The sequence below is a fragment of the Ailuropoda melanoleuca genome, chromosome 7 (assembly GCF_002007445.2).
Source record: "Ailuropoda melanoleuca isolate Jingjing chromosome 7, ASM200744v2, whole genome shotgun sequence".
Taxonomy (NCBI): Eukaryota; Metazoa; Chordata; class Mammalia; order Carnivora; family Ursidae; genus Ailuropoda; species Ailuropoda melanoleuca.
The window spans coordinates 136,703,706-136,724,241 of NC_048224.1; the positions used below are offsets into that span (position 1 = coordinate 136,703,706).

General features: G+C 39.1%; 1 protein-coding gene across 2 annotated transcripts in view; it reads right to left on the bottom strand.

Moving 5' to 3' along the window:
- The window catches only part of FAM155A (family with sequence similarity 155 member A), a 648,035-nt gene extending 629,166 nt beyond the window's left edge, over window positions 1-18,869 (bottom strand). For both annotated transcript variants that reach the window (XM_002915862.3, XM_019796010.2), the window contains exon 1: window positions 17,948-18,869. In XM_002915862.3, the coding sequence (XP_002915908.1) occupies window positions 17,948-18,835 (888 nt within the window). In that variant the 5' untranslated portion in view covers window positions 18,836-18,869. The remainder of the gene's footprint in view (window positions 1-17,947) is intronic.
- Window positions 18,870-20,536: the final 1,667 nt, after the last annotated feature.

Genomic DNA, 20,536 nt, shown 5'->3' on the forward strand with positions numbered 1-20,536 from the left:
CATTTACAGTTAAATATTTATCAAATATTTCTTTAGTAGCAACATAAAACAAAAACAAACATTCATCTAGCCTGAGATAATTAATAATATGTGAAATTGTCTTTGATTATCTAAAGAATAATGTATTTGACGGACCTTTAAAAGGAACGGATGGGCAAATAGTCTCTAAGGTGCCCCATCATCCTCCCTTACAGTCTTTATGCTCTTGTGTAGACTCCACTGGACTTGCTTCCAACGAATAGAACACAGCAAAGAAGGATGTCATTTCATGATGACATTACATACAAGTAATAACATCTGTCTTGCTGAGAATCCTTCCCCCTTGTGGCTTTAAAAAAGCAAACTTCTCCACAGAGGGTCACATGGCAGAGAACCAAGGGCAGGCATCCAGTCAAAGGGCAGCAGGTATCTCAAGTTCTTGGTTCCACAGTCTGCAAGGCACATACTCTGCCAACCCCGTGGGCTTTATCTGATCTTTTCAGATAAAGAGTAGAGTCAGTCTCAGATGAGGCCCCAGCCTGGACCACACCCTGACTGTATGTTGCTAAGCCATGTCCAGACTTCTGACCCACAGATGTTGTGAGATAATAAACATGTACTGTTTTAAATCTCTAAATTTGTGGTAATTTGTTACACAGCAATAGATAAGCAATACAACAGAATTCTCTACTTTTTTTTTTCCTTTTTGCAAAGCATGAAAAATAAACTCAAGCTTTTTTTCACTGCGTTCTACACTTTAAAAAGAAATTTAATACATGATTTCATTTTTGGAATAACCCATGAAAAATGGCAACCACCGCACTGGATAAAAAATCTAGTAAGTCATTCAGAAAACTAGTTGGTGCTTTCATGACAATTGTTCACCTCTTCACAGTCTACCTAATGTTTAGATGATGCCACTTGCTACTGATTGGACCATACCCAGTTTTCTTTTGTGATTTCTATGAATATTAGCCTTTAATGCTTCCCAAAATATATCAGATAAATTGAACGTGCAAATTTGTGAAAACACTGTTTACAATATTCCAAAGTTATGGCTAAGGAGCAGGAGCAAAGAGGTGATACTCTAACACGTGTATGAAACTGAAACTACTTTCTCCGAAAGAACAGTAGAAACTCAGTGGCTAAGACAATATCAGGATAATCGCTCACTTGAAAATGCTTAATGTTATAAATGCACAGTAAATAATTCAATTTCAAGAAGATGTGTTCATTGTGGTTTCTTAATTTTTTTTAAAAAATTAAAACGAGGATGAGGATTTCAATAAAATATCCCAAATAATGAACTCTTTAAAACAAGCTTCTCTAAAAAATTTCAGCAGATTTTGATTGAACAGTTACATTGATTTCCCTTTTATTTGCCACATATGGATACCTAGTGAAACATAAAATTTCCAGTGAAAGAGGTAAGAAGTGGGGTCTATCCTGAATTCCCAGAGGAATTCGCTATATTTCTCCACGGCACTGTTCATATAGGCGGTGTCAAACCGCATCTTTTCAGTTATATTGCATGCCACCTGCTCAAAGGCACCGTATCTTCTCATACATCTCCTAATACCTCAGATGGTGAATTGTGCACAAGAGTCAATGCATGAATATTTGCTGCTAAATGAATTAAATGAACTGGCAGGGGAAAATGTCACAATAAGAGCTTCGAGAAACTACTTATCAGCATTACTAACCAGAGAGGTAAAGAATTCAATAAAATATATGAGGCCACATCCAGTTGTTTAGTTTTGGGTTTTTGTTTTTTTTTTTCAATTTTCATTAGTTTTATTCAGTGGAACCTCTCACACAATGGAGAATCATTCAACAATTACTGAACAACACTTAGTTTATTGCACCTAACCACGCAATATGTAGTTTAAAACAACCACCCTTTTATTACAGTCTAAGAGTCTGCAGGTCAGGAAGTTAAACTACATAAAGAGGGTAGCTTTTCTCTCCTCTAAAGAGCCTGGTGCTTTGAGAAGATCTGAGGGGTTCAGGATGACCTAAATGGCTGGCATCTGACTCAGCTGGAGGGTCCGCCCACATGTCTGAACCTGGCCTGGGACAACTCACAGTCTGGGTTCAACTGAGACTGTCTACAAGAAAGCCTACCCTGGCCTCTCTACGTGCCCTGGGCTTCCTGACAGTACGGTGGTCTTGGGTTACTTGAACATCTTTTATGACAGCTCAAACCTTCCAGAATAAGTGTCCCAGCAGACAGGGCTAAAAATGCATGGGCATCTATCAGCTCCCACGGAAGTCCCAGAGCATCACTTATACCCCGGTGTTTTGTGTGAAGCAGTCACAAGCACGCCCAGATCCAGGCGGAGGGCACGCTTGCAGCCTCTTTGTTGGAGGAGTAGCAGAGAACCGACAAAACAGACTTTCCACCAAAGCCTGTGAACGGCCATTCCGGGTTGAGCTTCTTCCTTTTATTTTATTTCTAACACTCTAGTTCATTTCATAATGTGAAGTAAAAGAACAATGTTTGGAAAGTATTATTTTAAAACATTTGCCTATGAGCAATTTGAATTTTAGGAACTATTTGAACTGTCTGGGTGATTTCTCAGGTAATAGAATAATTTTGCTGCTCTGAACATCCAAGTTAGGTATCTGAATAGGATCTTGTAATAAAGAAAAAATGTCCACAGCTTTCATTTTATGGTTGGGTTGATGAAAAAGTTTCTATTACGCTGTCAAATAGTCTCTCTTGCTTTTTTCTGTTAAGTGGAATGTTTTCTCTTTCAGTCTCTTCCTGACTTTGGTGCACAGTATCATCAAAGGTGCAGTATCTCTCCAGTTTCTTAAAATTCATAAACTAATCAGCAGAATCAAACTGTGATATATTTTGCTAAAGTCTTCTAAATTTGGGAAACAATATCGAATTTGAAAAATTGCTTCTCTGGAAAGGTTCAGAGATGAATAGCTATTATTCTTCCTTTAAGTGGCCAGATTAAGGAAACACACATCCCCCACTGCAAGCTATGGAGTAATCACACTGCTGTTTATGACTTTTCAAACCCATAATTACCCATAAGAAGCATGTACAAATAAAATACTCTGTTTATAGTTCCCATATAAAAAGCTCTGTTGTTCAGTAACAAAGATATCAAACACCATATTTTATAAGATTGGTATTTTATAATTATCTGACTTACAGCCTCCTGTATTTTAGGAGAAAAACCATGACGTTTTCATAAGTGAGTTGCAGCATGGTCCTAATTTCAAGGCTCTGAGTAAAATCTAATTTTCACTTATAGGTTGAAAGTGGGACCATATGAAAAAGAAAATGTGTTGCCAGGATTTGTTTTTTCAGTCACATCACGAGAAAAACAGCTTTTGGATTAGGGTATTTACATGCCTTTAATCTTGTTCTCATTTACGTGCATCTTGGAGGGGAAAAAAAAGAAAGTATTCTCCTGGGTTTTCTCTCATATTCCTTTCTTCCCTTGCTTTAACAATTACCCTGTTTATATATAAATTCCTAACTTTTTTGTGTGTGTGTCCATTTACGAGTCACGCACGATGAAATGTCTGATTATTTATTCTTTTTTTAACTAGGTGCACTGTGGGATATCTTTTATCTCAGTGTCTAAATTACTGTTGCTATATAATAATAGTGCTCAGACTATCCAACAACAGTTTCCACTAAAGATCCATTTTTAGAAAGTAATATTCATTTGTCCCTATATAATTTTTTCCTATAAAGTACACAAAAATTGTATAACAAAATGCATTCCCAGAGGAAATGTTTACAAATTAAATTATTAAAATGTCCTTTATGCAATATACTTTAACACATCTGGGTGACAATTATCATATCTTCTGCAGATAATCACTGTGATCATTTCGAGAAAATGCACGCATTCTCTTTAGTGCTGACATTTCTTTGGCCCCTCTGATTCACCTGCTCATTGCACAACAAGCAACAGCAACCCTGGAGGACAACCCTTACCCATTAATGGGGGAAGTCAGAGGAACTTGGTTGGACACCTCCTTGGGAAACTATCCTTAATAATTTACCACATTAAATGCATCACATATTATCATGGTATTTTTTTTAAAGATTTTATTTATTTATTTGACAGAGATAGAGACAGCCAGCGACAGAGGGAACACAAGCAGGGGGAGTGGGAGAGGAAGAAGCAGGCTCACAGTGGAGGAGCCCGATGTGGGGCTCAATCCCATAACACTGGGATCACGCCCTGAGCCGAAGGCAGACGCTTAGCCGCTGTGCCACCCAGGCGCCCCTATCATGGTATTTTTAAAAATGCAGGATGAGAATAGGTTCAAGTAGCCCAGATTGGAGACAGCACTACACAGGCAAGAGTAAATTGTAGTAATTGATCAAAGGTAGAAAATGGGAACTCTCAAATATCACTGCATGTTTTCCCTGGTCTGTTGGCAACATGAGTTCAGCTCCTTCATGTGGACCTATGTATTTCAAATGTCAGGCCATTAAGATAAATTAATATATCTGGATGAAGATAAGATTTTTTTTCCCTGAACCCTATCTATCACAAGTTAACTTTTCTACACTTCTTCATCTACCCTAGTCTTGACTTGGGAAAAAAAAGGAAATTGTTGAGTGCTGTATAGTGCCTTTAGCTGTACTGTTTTAGTATTACTCATACAATCAAGTCATTAAAGAAATGCAAATTTGCACTGCTTAGCTTTTGCACTTTTCTGTTTAAAGTGGATACCGTGAGAAAATTAAACATCTATCCAATTAACACGTAATGTTGAAAAAGTGAGCATCATTTCCTCCGCAGGGACGCATCATATTTCTGACAAAGACCATTTGCCAAAAAGTTAAGGAACAAAACAGCATTTCAAATCTCTGGGAATCCATATTTGTCTTAACTGTAGTTATTTATTGGTCTTATTTTTCTTTTTCTATGTGGACACAGCCCAATGGAAGCTAGGAAAAGCTGACAGCACCAACACTCACGCAGTGAAACCAAAGGACAGTGAACTCTCCAGCCCACACGTCTGCACTGCTGCCCATCTGGACCGGGCAACGGGGACAAAGATGGACCCCAAAAGTGAAGACTTGTTCCTGTAACTAAGACCTTTCAAACATCTCTACCTTTATGAAAGAACTGAGGAACATCAAAAAAATTTTTAATCCCCAAAGCTTTAAGGAAACATTTAGGCTTTTACTAAGAAAAAGTTCAAGTTCTTAATATCACATATGAAATAGAAGATTTTGGATGATAAGCATCAAGGGATTTTGTTAACTTTCCTCAGATTTGGAAGTATTTAGATTTGAGAAAATTATTTGTCAAAGACTAAATCAACAAACAAAAAAGTTTAGGTACTCTTAGGCCTGTGTTTGCCAAAAAAAATATATAGTAAATAGCCTCCTTTGACTCTTGGGAGGTAAAACTATATTATACATGCTTGGTCTGTTTTATTCATTAAGTCATAAGAACAAAAAATATCAAAATATCTAAAGATTGGATTAGTTATTTTAATAATCTTAAAAAGCCAATGAAGTGAAGGGGGAAATCAAGTCCATGGTTGTGCGGGTGAAAAATACAAATAATCTGTATTCATCATTGAAATCAAACTATGCCCGCAAGGGTTGTTAACCCAGACTTGAATTCCCTCTTCTTTACTGGAATTTTTCGGACACATTGAATAAAAATGAAAAGTTTAAAAATTCTAAACCGAAGTAATATGGAAGGATTCATTTTTCCTAAGTGACTTTTAAAATTTCAATATCTACTGAGACATTTCATGGACAAACAGAATGTATCTGAAACCTGTCATATTTGCCAGCCCTCCACAAAGCAGCTCCAAGGGGCAGCAAGATCATCTGCATTTGCATGTGGTCTCATTCCCCAGGACTTCCCCTGGACTCCGGCTGAAGCCATGGCATCAGAAAGCACAGGTGCCCCACACCTTCATGCTCAATGGCTCCCAGCAGTCAGCCCAGTTTTCACTACGGGGAAGGGAAAATTCTGTTTCTAAATGGTTTAAGATTCAGAGCAATCTTCTTTTTTTTTTTTTAAGGTTTTATTTATTTATTTGACAGAGGATAGAGACAGCCAGCGAGAGAGGGAACACAAGCAGGGGGAGTGGGAGAGGAATAAGCAGGCTCACAGCGGAGGAGCCTGATATGGGGCTCGATCCCATAACGCCAGGATCACCCCCTGAGCCGAAGGCAGAGGCTTAAACCGCTGTGCCATCCAGGTGCCCCTCAGAGCAATCTTCTTAAAAACATTTGTTCCTCTTCAGGCAAAAGATCACAGCTTATTTAGGTAGGGTCTCTGTGACTTACAAGGTTAAATATATCTAGTGCTTTTAAAAATGCCTCTATGGAAACTAAGTTCAAGATCTCTATCACGCAGTTGATAAGAACTAGAAGGACAGCTTTCATTAGAAGCTAATTACTAGATTAAAAGGACAAACTTGTCAAGGTTTTCTACTAGCTTGTGTCTAAACAGTGTTGTTGCCATGCAATACGAAGCAATCATCTCCTTCAGAGTGGCCTGAGCTGAGAGAACAACCTGCCAGTTATATTTAACTACCCACCCGCTCTGCTCCTCCTCTCCATGACTTCTCGAACTGGATAAAAGCACCCTTATCCCACAGGACCTGGTGGAATGGCAATTTGCATCTCAGCTGTTCTGACTTTGAGGTCCCTATTTATTCCCCACAGGAAGCTGCTGCAGCAACAAGAAATCTGGATGAAGTGTGTTGTTTCTTTTTATGTGCCAAAGAACTTTATAATTCCATCTACTCCTGCTGCTTTCCACCCACACTCTCCACTCTTAAAAAAACAAAAACAAAGACAAAAACAAAAATAAAAACAACCAGACATAAGCAACAATGTGTGACAGAGTGGACAGTGTAATCTAATAGCTAAATTAAGCTTCTGAGACTGAGCTCCAGACACTACTAGGTTTAAATTCTGGCTACACCATACCTACCGGTGAGAACTCCAGCACATTCCTTAACTTCTCTAAATCTCAGTCACCGTCACCCTGATTGTGAGAATGCTAGTTTGCCCATGATGTTGGACTCTTGCGGAAAATAAACAAGATAAGGATGCTAGAGTCATCAGCACAGGGCTTTTTATAGTAAAAACTTATTAAATGGGTACAATTCCATGACAGCAGGAAATTTAATAGTGTGATTTTTGTTCCTTGTGATAATATCCCTAAAGAACTGGATATGGGATGACTTAATGCATGAAAAGAAGTGCCACAAAACCAATAGGGAAAGGTCATTATCCACCTTCTTCTTCCCAGTCTGACCATGTGGCTGAGTCCTGTGTGAGAGTCTGAAGCAGTGACTGTCATCAGAAGATAATGAGTATTTCTGCAAATCAGCAATAACAAAAAACAAATTTTTTTACAGATTAGTCTCACTCAGTTCCTATACCTATTCAGGATAAGCATATGTCATTGATTTGTTCTTTTTAAAAGTTTTTCAGACCGATAACAATGTAAACAGGAACCAGAGAAATAATTTAAAGTTGACATTGTCAAGACTTTCATTTTTTAAAGCAAAGTGTTATTATGAGCAAGGTGCTAGGCTAGGACAATAGTTATATTTTATGTGTAAGAAAATTTTTCTTTGCCAGGAATTAGCAATAAGCACAATCTCACTGTGCAAACTTATCATTTCTGGGTGCCTCATCTTATGCCAAAGGCTATTGGATGGAATATTTACAATCATCTGGTCAACCTGCAACACCCAGGAAGACATCCTATAGGGTCACAACAGATAGCTCCCATCCCATTTGTACATCTTCTGTAGCAATGTGCTCAGATTTCCTCAGGCAACTCCTTCCATGGTACCCTTTAACAGAACACTCCTCCTTATAGAGTAGAGATATTTTTGTATAAAACACCTATGTACAGAGCCTCATTCTCACCCCTAGAGACACGTGAAGTACTGGATAATAAGATTCCCCTTCCACGTGCTGATTTTTATCTGGTTAAAGAATCTTGCTGTGTGTCCCCGTGTCTTCTCTTTCTCGGGGCAATCATGTTGCCACACACGGAGCACAGCCTCGTCTTTCATTCTCCCCATTCAGTCTTCCATGTCTTGGCACTTGCCATGTTTGCCTTATCTGCTAGCTCTAGTTCAATATCAAGGCAACATTTACCTGACTTCCTCTCCCTCCCCAATCAATAAAAATACTAAGTATGGCTGAGTGGGTAAATGTGGGTCAGAGCAGAAAATAACAGGGACACAAAAAAACAAAAACAAAGCCAAGTTTCTAGAGGGCAGGGCAAAGGGCCCCATCTTTTAAAATGGATTTTGAAGGTACGACATTGCAATGTCTTATAAACTACTTAACATAGAACTTTCCCCAAGATTTATTTTTTTAAAAAAGAGAGTTCCAGGAGATGGAAGATCATTACAATGGTTTCTCCACTTGTCCTCTCAAAAATGTTTGTCCACAAAAGGGCTCAAATCCCTCTGGGGTAACCCAAGGGGATCCACTCAGCCTAAAAACCAGCACATGTGAATTTTTAATCTAAATAGGGAAAAACTTCAAGCTGTAGGAATGGAACATTTTCACCCCGGCTGAATTTATGTTTTCTACTTTATTTTAGCATTGTTCAATAATTTATTCATCTTTCTAGAGAAGCATATAGATGTAATAAAACTGAGAATTCTATCATGCAAGATACAAAGTCTGTGTATAAAACTCTTGTAAATGAGAACTGTTTACCAGACAATTTCTACGAGACCTCAAGTGAAGACTATGTTAATTTTACTGATTTTCTTATGGTATTTGTCCCTGCAGTTTTTAATGAATTGTCCCCATTTATTGAGCATCATCAAGCCGTAGGTTGGGTACGTTTATATGCATGGGAGTCTCCTGATTTCTTCCTCATAACCATGTTACAAAAGAGATACTAAAATCCCTGTTTTAAGTAACTAGGGTGAGGGGTGCCTGGGTGGCACAGCGGTTAAGCGTCTGCCTTCGGCTCAGGGCGTGATCCCGGCGTTTGGGATCGAGCCCCACATCAGGCTCCTCCGCTATGAGCCTGCTTCTTCCTCTCCCACTCCCCCTGCTTGTGCCCTCTCTCGCTGGCTGTCTCTATCTCTGTCAAATAAATAAATAAAATCTTAAAAAAAAAAAAAAATAAGTAACTAGGGTGATGTCATGTAACTAATAAATAGTGAATCTGAGGGCCAAACCCAGGCTATCCTCAACTGTTCTTTTAACCATTTTATGATATTCTCTATTAGGTTTAAAATTAATTTCTATTTCTATTTCAATACTTTTTAAAGAAATCCTATAAAGAGATAGCCATATTTAATTAGGTGGGTTCCCTAAACATATGATTAAACCCCAGGGTAACACATTCCTAAGAAAGTATTTATAGTAACACATACTATGTAATTGTTATTTACAATCAATAATTATTTTGTATTATTTGAAAATGAATTTTCTACTTCATTTAAGCATATTCATGACAAATGTGTTTATTTTCTGAAATCCTGAAATTAAAGCACTGTTTCTGTTTAAAATATAAACAAAACAAAGGGTCTGAGATGTACAGCAAAATGAACAGATACAACCTCTCTTCCTCCCCAAGGCTAGTGATAGATGGGAGTCCATCACCTCCTCTTTGGGGTTTGGTGACTTCACTAATGTTTTTCTGAATCTGATACTCTCTATCTCATATTCCCACCCAGGTCCTAGATCAAAGGTTACAAATATCCTAAAGTTTATTTCATCATAAAATATTTATTTCTTTAAATTCACATCTTCCCATCTACTCCATTCTTCTCTTTTCTCTCCTAAGAAAGAGTCATTCGGACTAGTCTTTCTCTCAGCTACAACTCATTCCTTAATCCATCACAATTTGACATCTCTCCCTACCAATCTATTAAAACTATTCTTGTAAGGATGACAAGAGCTAATTGCCAAATCCAGTGACCTATTCCCAGGCTTCACCCCACATGTCCTTTCTGCAAGATAAGACACTCCTGACTGATTCCATGTCTTTCTTAAAATCCTTCCCTGTCCCCTTCAGATTACCACGTTTTCGTGATTCCTTCTCCCTCCTCCTCCTCTCTCTTGTGCATTCATGCCCCACCCCCATTCTCATTCTTCCTCATATCTTCACTCTCAGTCCTTGTGCTTCTCTGTCTCCTTCCCTGGTCCCTTTTCTGCCCAAACCCTTGGATGTTGTTCTTCCTCAGGGTTCATCTTTGGCCTTCTCTCCATATAATTTGCTTTTGTTAAGTCATCTAATCTCTGTCCACAGCTTCCCAAATCAAACCTACACGTAGAGAGAGAACTTCACAGCCAAACTCCCTCAACCAAAGTCACATGGCATGCTGTCTACTGGACATCTTCTGCTATCATTATCTACAAAAATGAACTCCTTGTTTCTTTCAACAATGTCAATCCCAACTTGTTCTTCCCTCCGTATCTCTTATCTCTTTAAATGGTATCAGCTTCCACAATCTCATCTTTTATAAACCTTGAATCATATCCTTCTTCTCCATCAGTAAGTCTGGACTGAGAAGTCTCTGGAATCTTGCCTTTCTTCTCCATTTCCATAGCCACTGAAGTCATTTAGAATTTTCTGCTCAACATGGTAGCCACTAGATATTGAGGCTATTTACATTTAGACTAATTGAAGTTAAATCAAATTTAAAATTCAGATCTTCATTCACCTAGCCACACTTCAACTGCTCATTCACCCCAGCCACAAATAGCTAGGGGCTACCATTTTGGACAGGGTGGACTATAAAACATTTCCTTTGTCACAGAAAATTCTGTTGAAAAGTACTGATTTAGAGCCATCATTATTACCCCTAAGGAAGACAGCAGATTCTGAATTGGTCTCTCTGGCATTACTTCACCCTGTTCCAGCCCATTATCACATTGCTGCTAGAGCTAATTTTTGAGAAAAACAAAGCATCCCAAATGAATCCCCCTTGATTAAAATTCTTCTCTGATATCTTTTCATCCAGAAAATAAAATTCAAAGGCCTTAGCATGGGATATATGGTCCTTCATAATTGAGCACAAACACCTCCCTAGAGGTATCGCCTACAGTAAGACTTTTTAATAGTTGTTAAATCTACGTGAAAGTATGTGTGGGCCTATTATACTAATCTTTTCATTCTTTGGTATGGTGGCAATGTTCATAATAAAAGAAAAAGAGAAAATACATTAAAGTGACAAAAGTGAACTTGATCTTTAACACTGCCCAGCTGTTTGACCTTGGAATAGTTAACTTTCTGTGCTTGTTTTACTCATTGATAAAAACTATGATAAAATTACTTCATATAGAGATGATGTAAAGATTAAATGAATTAGACCAATTTCTGACTTCTAATGAGCTCTAGAGCTTATTAAACAGCTAGTGTTGAAGCTTGTTCCAGCACTTAAATCTATGAGTGATTCAAATCATTTTCTCGAAGAGTTAATACATTGTCATGATCATCCACTTATATCTCAGTTCAATTTTCTTTTCAAATAAACTAAGTCTGTGATAGTTCAGTAAGAAAGAGAGTGATCATTTTTGATGGCAATAGAGATGCAAAGAAACACTCCTGAACTTTGGGTTTCCCATTGGGACACAGGCCCAGGAAATGCCACTTCCAGACGCCAGAAGACATAGCCAGGTGATGATAAGAAGGCACACTGAGACGAAAGTAAGAAAACCGAGGGATGAAGACAGAGTTTTGACTAGAGCCCATCTTCCCTCCTGTGTGGGGTGGAGCAGATGACACACAGAATCCCCATGCATTTCCCTAGAACTAATTGTTGCATTCACCTATCACATATTACGTGTGAATATGCTACTGTCATTACCAAAATCAGTAACAGTACTCAAACAGATATTAAACTTCTATTTTTGCAAGACTTTTTTTTTCATTTTACTATCTGTGGTAGCTTATACAACATTTTGTTTATAAATGATTGAATGTAAAAATGGGGTGGTGATGGGGGGGTCAACTATTATCTTTTAACACTTGAAACAGCCAAGAATTAAATATTTTCATGTATTCCAATACAATACATACTATAAATCAGTAATCATTTATTACAAAAAAGGCAAATGTTTCCAGTTTTACAGAATCAGAGTAAATTTACATTTCATTAGAGAAATTTCATTATTTTGATTATAGTAATATTTAATTTTTTCTTAGATTAAACTTAGATTTAGTGTTTCACAACTTATAATCTAAAATGTTAAAAAATATTATTGATATTATAATCACTTCCAAACAGAATAATAAGATCCTCTTGAAACTAATTCTTAAATTAAGCTTTGTCATAATCTGTGACGACTTAGCATTTATACCTTCAAAAAACTGTATGAATGTCAAGTCGCTACTGTAGTAATATAAAAATAAGTTTAAAAAATGGCTTATCATTACAATGAAAGAAAAGTGAAACGAATTAGTGATTTCCTAGGATTAATAAAGTGAACAGATGAAGACTAGACCAGAATCATGCAAAATATCACGAAAAGCGAAAAGGTCTTCTCTTAAAACCAACCGTTTAACATTTTTTTTAAAAAGTTAAAATTTTGGCCATTTATATAGGCTAAAATTAGAGACAAAAATAATGAGGCTGGGGTTCCTCTAATCAAATAATTGCTCAATATCAGAAAGACAATCATTCAGTTTCTGCACTTATGTGATCAGCCCATTACTGAACATTAGTATAATGACTCAGTTCTACCTAAAAGAAAGAATAGCCACAGCCAGTGGGCCCATCCTCAAACATTCAAAACTCAAAACTCTGGTCTTTTCTGCATCCACCTCCTTTTCTCCATGTTCTTTGGTCACATCCCTTAACCCTTACATCCAGTTGGTTCACTTTTCATCTACTTCCTCAGCGTAGTTACTATGTATTTGTTCTCCTGTCCTCTGGCTATATCCTGTTGCCACTACAACTTTTCAAAAATATCTGAGTTCCAATCTCATCAGTTGAGCAAATGAGATTATTATGTATTACAGAGGCATGGGAACTGGAAGGTCTTTGCACTTGAGCTGTTAGTGAAAACTAGAAGAGTGGTTTTCAACCTTTGCCACACACAAGAGCCACAAGGGAAACTGGACATCCCAAGCCCATGACACAAGCCAGACCAATGAAATCAGAATCTTTCAGGGCTAGGGGCTTCTTCAAAGATCCCCCAGGACATTACAGTGTGACCCCAAGAACCATTGATCTAGACTAAATGTTTACTGGTATTAAAGGAACATTTTTGCAGTATAAATCAATATAAAATAAATGACAAAAACGTTTGGTGCTGAGTTAATGTGATGTTGATATACAAGATGAAGATTAAGCAGGAAACTAGGACTTGAAATTAAAGCAACAGGTCAGATAATTCACACCAAAATATTCTCTTGTTTGAAATAGCTATCTGTGTATTTGTTCTTGCATATTCAATCTAGGAAGAAAAGGTATCCTAATGTATTATGATTTATATGTGGGGGAGCATGAGGCTGAAAGCATTGTTTGATCTTCTTTCCCTCATATTTTAATTCACCTTGCATATGCAGACACCATCTTCATCTAATTAAAGTGATTAAAACCCGTGTATAACAGCAATTATTGAAACTTTGTGATTATGCCCTATATAGCTACTAATTTGACCCAGTTACAAGTTCAAAGTAAAAATATTCATTCTTTAGTCTATAAAACAACAGGCATCTAATATTAAGATAAAATTTGGGGTGTTTCCCTATAAAAATAAAACACAGATCACAAATCAGTAGTTGCATATGGAGCAAAAATATAACAAAGAAAAAATCTGGGTCATAAAAGTGATTATGATAGTGGCTTTGAACTTATAAATGCCTTATTAATGGTTAAAGTGATCATCTCCATGTTTAGACTGTTTGATTTTGCAGATTTGAAAATAATAAAGTGGTAGAATATAAAAGAGCTGTATTTGCAGATGTATTCCACACTTCTGGACAGTGTCATAATACATACGATAGCACTTAATCTACAGCAAAATAATATTTTAGTGGAAAGAACTGTTAGATATTTGATTCTCTTTAAAAAAAAATCTATTTTTTAAGACTCTGTAGTGCATGACACCAAAATAAATAAGAACCTAAGAAATGCCTTTTTTTCAAACTGCACATTATGTAATCTAAATTCTATGTTATCAAACTGGTTACTGTTTGTGAGTGGTTCCTGCAAACAATGCAGAAAGCCTCAGGTATCATAACTGTCATATATGCCTAACACTGGCAGGGGTATCTCTTTGGTCAGTGATTGTTAAAGAAAAATAAGCAAGAGAATCTGCTTTAATATGAGATGAAAAATTACATTATGAGAACGCATATGTTCATGAGTATAAAGAGTAGACTTGGTGCTGACAGAACTACAGTACAGATGACGTAATGATTTATGTTAGAATCTAATCTCAAACCTGCTTTCACTGACCATCTGCCTAAAGGTATACTAAGTAAATAAAGTTAGCAGTAACAAAAGTTAACCTGTTCACACAGAAATTTATATTTCCTAAGTATCACAAGTTTTTAATATTACATATTTTCAAGAATGCTTAAGAGCTAAAGAATGGCATATTTAACAGAAAATATGTAAAAAATTCAGCATGTTAATATTATGCGTATGTAATTTTGTATTTTAGAATAGTGTATTTTTAATAATACCACCCAACTTGAAGTTTTTTATGGATTTGTTAGATTCTTATTAAACATTTATCAAAGACATTATTTTGAATAACACTGCAAACTACAGAGAATTGCTGTAGTAATGTTTGCTACCTGATTTATGTAATATAGCAGCTTGAATGCTATAATATTAATGATACATGCAATGGTTTTTGTTCTTTATTTTTTCATAAATTACTTTCTAGATAAGAGTGTATATTTTCTTTAAAAAAATTAAGCCAGTTATTTCTCAGAATATTAGGAAATATTCTTGGATACAAATGATTTCTATTATATGTTGCAATACACAGGTTTGCTAAAGTAACTCAAAGCTGTATTTGATCTCCAATTAGTTTGGACTCAAGACATTATGACTGTATTAGATCAATATTAAGGGTTCTTTTTTTTTTTCAGCATAATGGGCCAAAAAGCCTCTCTAAAAAGTTAAATAAAAATTAAATTTGATCTATTTTAATTTTATACATATAGGCTATGTGGCATTTTTCTTAATGGAGTGAAGAATATAAAACTAGAAGGTAATAACACATGCCCTAACTTTTAAAAGTTAGAAATCACAGCATTAATCATTTGATTATATGTGGGTATAATAAGGTTAATATATTTCTCCTAAAATATGAATTCTAACAGTTTGTATAGCTAATATGATTAAATGTATTCTGTCTATAATTCTATAAATATATTTATAAACTATCAAAATTGGATCTTTTTCATGAATATATTATCAATCCCAGAAATATAATGCATTTACTTTTAATGTAGCCTAGGACTTTGTGGCTACCTTAAAATTTGGAAAATTCTGCATGGAATGTATATTTAGAACAAGGCCCCTGATGATAGTACTCTTTTCATAATTATAAGTATGTTTGAAATCAGCATGTTTAGAAAGAACTCAGACACATCCTTCAAATGTGAACAAGTAGCATGTTAGGCCATGTAATAGAATTTGTATATGGATACGTTTGTGACTTTTGCAGAATCATAAAGAAATCATACGTTAAACTAAGAAACTAAGCACTCAACTTGTGAGTTATTAGCCCAAAAACACTGACACCTTAAATTTGAAACCGTAATTTTTGAAAACCATTTTTGTGGAATAAATATGTCAAATTAACAAATCAACTGAAATCACACACCCAAGAAACAGCTACAAGACATCATGGGTAATAAATTCTGCGTTGTGGCAATGAAAAACTCAAATGTCTGTATTTACTTTTCCATGTAAGGAAGAAATCTTTCTAAAAAGGAATTAATATTTTTATAATTCACTTTTGTGTATACAGGTAATGATGACTCTTTTATACAGAAACACAATCCAGAAGTAGTTTACAACATGACAAACTAATTTAACCTACACTATTCCTTATGGTTATGATAATATAAATATCAACCTGAGATTTATTTCAGGTCAAGGAGAAAATAAACATTTACATATATTTAAAATCTGGGTATTTGAACAAAGATTTATCTGACATGTTTATTTGAAAATATGCCGCAGTCTACTGACAATTAGAACTATCTTTTAAATACTGAACCTATGCAAATTGGAATTACCAGAAATTTCTATGAAAGTTTGCATTCAGGGAAGCAAATTCATATTATTACAAGGTACCACTTTTAAACCTAACCACACTAAAGACTTTGCACCCTTTTTATTAGTAGTGGAATCAGTGTTCTTATCTTTACAATTCTGATGCAACATGTCTTGTCAAAATAAACAACTATGCAATAAATATGCTAGTCATTCACCAACTTCTGCCATTAAGAATCACTTTGATCCCCAGGCATGAATTATTGTGGTATGGTTTGGAAAAATAGGTGGAAAGTTTAAGATCCATTTATTTGTTGAAGTAGAATTCCAAATTAATGTTGTAAACTCAATATTACTATTTGCAAAGAAGATCTGTTTCTAGTCTTTTAAAGAATGTTGACAAAGCAAGTTTACTTTGAGCTTAGCTTAATTGTCAAAAGCAAAATCAATCAACCCAAAGTAAAATACAGCCCTTAAACTTTGTTCATTTTAAACAGGTATCTCTTAGCACAGTTCTCTTGTCAAAGTATCACAGAAGCCTTTGATCCATACTGCCCTTGATTACACTTCCCCCATACAAAGTAAGTGAGGCAGAAGGCAGCTGTCCTGTTCCTGTGTGGGGTTGGGGGAGTAGTAAGGAGAAAGGAAAAGAATGTAGTATATTATTTCTTTTGAAAAGCAATACTATTTTGTTATGTTGGAATGAAACATAAAGGCTTACTGAGATTCTGTCATCATTTCTTCCCCACTAAAAAAGGTCACTGCAGTATCTTAAACAGAGTTCTCAGGCAAATCTCATTTCAGTACCACGGACAGGGACACTTCTACTAGCACAAGCCCCCAGGATTACGTTGACCATTTCTTGAGAAACTTGCATTCTCTTCTCCTTTGTCAATCAGCAAGAATTATATCCATTATTATATTCAACAGGAAGAGCATGAATATAATACACATTATTAAGGAGTTCAGTATTTTTCATTCACAGCATCTAGCACTTGCCATTTAGCCGTTCTGAAGAGCATTCTGAAAATTAAAGCTAATTACATAAGGTGTCTGATAAATAAGCTAACACTGCTCATCGATCACCAGATACTTAATTAAAATTTTCTACTCATTCTGAGTCTCAGATCATTATACAAATGCTAAGGGAAAACAGGAAACTTCTGGTGAATAAATATGCTTAGGTAGGCCTCCATACTTTGCAAACAACACAGAATTACACCTGTAAAACAGGCAAAATGCTTTTTCGTTCTTCCTATATAAACAACTACAAACACTGTCTATTGTCCCTCTGGTCAACCAACTTAATGATGTCACTATGTGTGCAGGTCCATAAGCCAAACCATACATGCCTGTCACTGACTCTGGTTTTATCTGGGGTCATCAGGATGCAGTCCCATTTCTGTCTTCCTAGCAAGAACATTCAAATTCCATTTTTTTTAAAGGGGGAACAGAGTTTGAACCAATTGCATAGACGTAAGAGATAGTTAAAGCATCAGCTTTATGATCTCCGAACACCAGGGTCTTCCCTGAGCTTCCAAGGATTCCCAGAAGAAGGCACCAGTCCACAAGCAATCCTCGAGGTATTCCCAACTCAAGCAGCAAGTCAGGCCTTTATAACCACACAAACAACAACTGAAGTAACAAAACCAGCGTCCAAAACAAAACAAACAACAAAAAAAAACTATTTTAAAACTCTAGAAGACAACTCAGGCAAACACACACAAGACAGAAAAGCGCAAGAAGGAAGGGGGGAGGGATCCACTGTTCCTACCTTACAGTCCTCAGGACACGATTTCACCGAGTACTCCTCCGACTGTAAATATTTATGGAGCACACTCTCAAACTCTTCGTATTTCTCCTGAGCGTGGTGGTCGTAGTCTTGGTAAGCCTCGACGCACTGCCTGCAAGTGGTCATCTCGCCGCCCTCCTTGAGCACCACATCCAGACTACAGTTCAAAGTGTTGGGACTGGACAACCCCGAGAACAACTCCCAAAGTGTGTAGGAATTACAAAACGAAAGGTAAAAATCCGACAAGTTCCAGAGCGGAGTTGGATGCGTCCCCCTCACCTGCTGCTCCTCCCCCGCGGCCGCCACCCCCCGACTCCAGTTCCTGGCGCACACGGCGTCCGCACTCTCCACCGTGAAGCACTGGCCCGAGGAGGCGCCCTGGGGGTAACAAGTCTCCAGGCGCCACACGGGTTTGGCAGAGTTTCCTAGAAAAAGAGCCTTGCTCCGGTTGTTTTTGCCTCGGTTGCCCTTGCCGCCGCCGCCGCCGTCTCCCGGGGAGGGGGGCAGGGTGGGGGACGAGGAGGCGGAGAGGAGTCTGTGTGCCTGGGCGGCGGGCGAGGACTCCCCCATGCTCGCCAGGAGCGCGGGCCAGGAGGGCTCCTGCTGCCGCTGCCGCTGCTGCTGCTGCTGCCGCCGCTGCTGCTGCTGCTGCCGCTGCTCCTTGTCCCGGGTCCGGGTCAGCTTGGCCTCGGCGCAGAACCACAAGTGATCAGAGAGCAGGACTGTGAAAAACAAGAGAGATGCCAGAGACAGTCGCCATTTCTGAGCCCTCTCTGAATCGATGAACGGTTTCTCGTTCTCCCGGGGTGCTGCCAACCAGATTTTTAAGCCGTCGTCATACTGCCGACACATCCAAGCACCCCTGGTCATATTTTGGGAACGCACAGCCCTGGCCGACTCCACCGTGAGGGCTCCTGTGCCGGTGTCACCACAATATGCATTGACTTAAAGGGTTTAATTTCCTTATCCCCTCCTCCCGGTTCTCTCTCTCTCTCTCTCTCTCTCTCTCCCTCTCTCCCTCTGTTCTCTCTCTTTTTGCCTACATAAATATTACCAGGCTTTGGAGGAAGATTTGACTTGCTCCCGACCTAATCATAAGCCGACCCCATCCTCTGTAGAGTGGAAAACAATAATGGAGAGAGAGAGAGAGAGGGAGAGAGAGAGAGAGAGAGGGAGAGAGGGAGAGGCAGTCGGAGGAGGCTGGGGCTGGTGGCCGGTGGTGAGCTGAGTGCAGGAGGTGATGGTGGTGGAGGTAGCGGGGTGGCTGGCGCTGCTCCTCTCACCCAGGCATTGTCACAGCGCGGGTCCCCATGGCCCCGCTGAGGGCAGCCCGCTCTCCCCTGCCAGGGGCATGCCGCGTCTCCGCTGCCCACTGACGGCTACCAGAGCGCCTCCCCAGCTCCTCTCCTCCTCCTCCTCCTCTTCCTCCTCCTTCCTTTCCTTCTCCTTTCTCTCCTCCTCCGCCTGCTCCTACTTCGCCGCCCGCCGCCGCTGCAGGTCTGCCCGCGGGCGCCGCCGCCGCCGGGCTCCGACTGCTGACGCCGCCTCCCCCGGACCTCGGGGCCGAATCGCCTGGGCTGGGCCTCCCAAGAGCCACAGTCATCTTCAGTCCCCGGCTAAGTTGCCGCCATCTTCGTCCTGGAGAAACACTTTTTTGGGGGGGAGCACTGGCTTTTGCGTCATCTCCTCCCGCGCCGAGATCTCTCCATCCTGGCGCATTGGCACCGGGCTGGGCCCGGGCGCAGCAAGCGAGCGAGGACGCACGGGGGCCGGCGGGGTGGGGGCCGGCTGCGCCCGCGGGCCCCGCCTGGGATTCTGGGCTCCCGGCGCCCTCCCCACCTTTCAGTTTTTCTCTTTTGTTACCACTGATAAAAGTCAGAATGAGGAACTCAGGGCTGAGGATGCTGGCTAATTTCTACAGCACCTCGGGCTCCCGCTATGCCTCCTTAAAAAGTCCGAGCTGCAGGCGGGCGCTTAGAGGTTTCTGGTGGGGCGAGGGTCTGGGTATCGCCTTCATTACTAAGGAATGATCGACTTCAGATGAAAGGATGGGGGACAGGAGAGTAAACAAGAATTGGCTAGAGAAGAAAGGAGGAGACATTTGGTCTCTGCATGTGCCTAGGGATCCTAGACAACTAGGGATCAACAGCTACCAGCGCGTTAGATTATTTTGTCAAATGATTTTAGTGTTTGGAAGGGATGGCGTGTGTGTGCGCGCATCCATATCTATAGTTGTAGCTGTATATATTACAGCGACATATTTCACATTACAAAGTAAAAGATTAGAAGGAACCTCACAGAGTCTTAGGAAAAAGCCCTAAGAAGACGGGCTATCGGGGGGTCACCGCCTAGCCCTCTGCTCCAGGCTCGACGTCTTGATCTCGAGACTTCTTCCTCCGATCTGGAGCATCCCAAACTCCCGTGACCCCCACTCCGACACCTGCGCCCCAGCCCCCACTGAGTTGGGCTCTGCTATCGCTAGGACTTCCGCAGCAGCGGGCTACTGGGCTGCCCGGGAGGCAGCTGCTGCAGTCCGAGCCTCTGGTGCCCCTTAGCGTTGGCTCTCGGAGT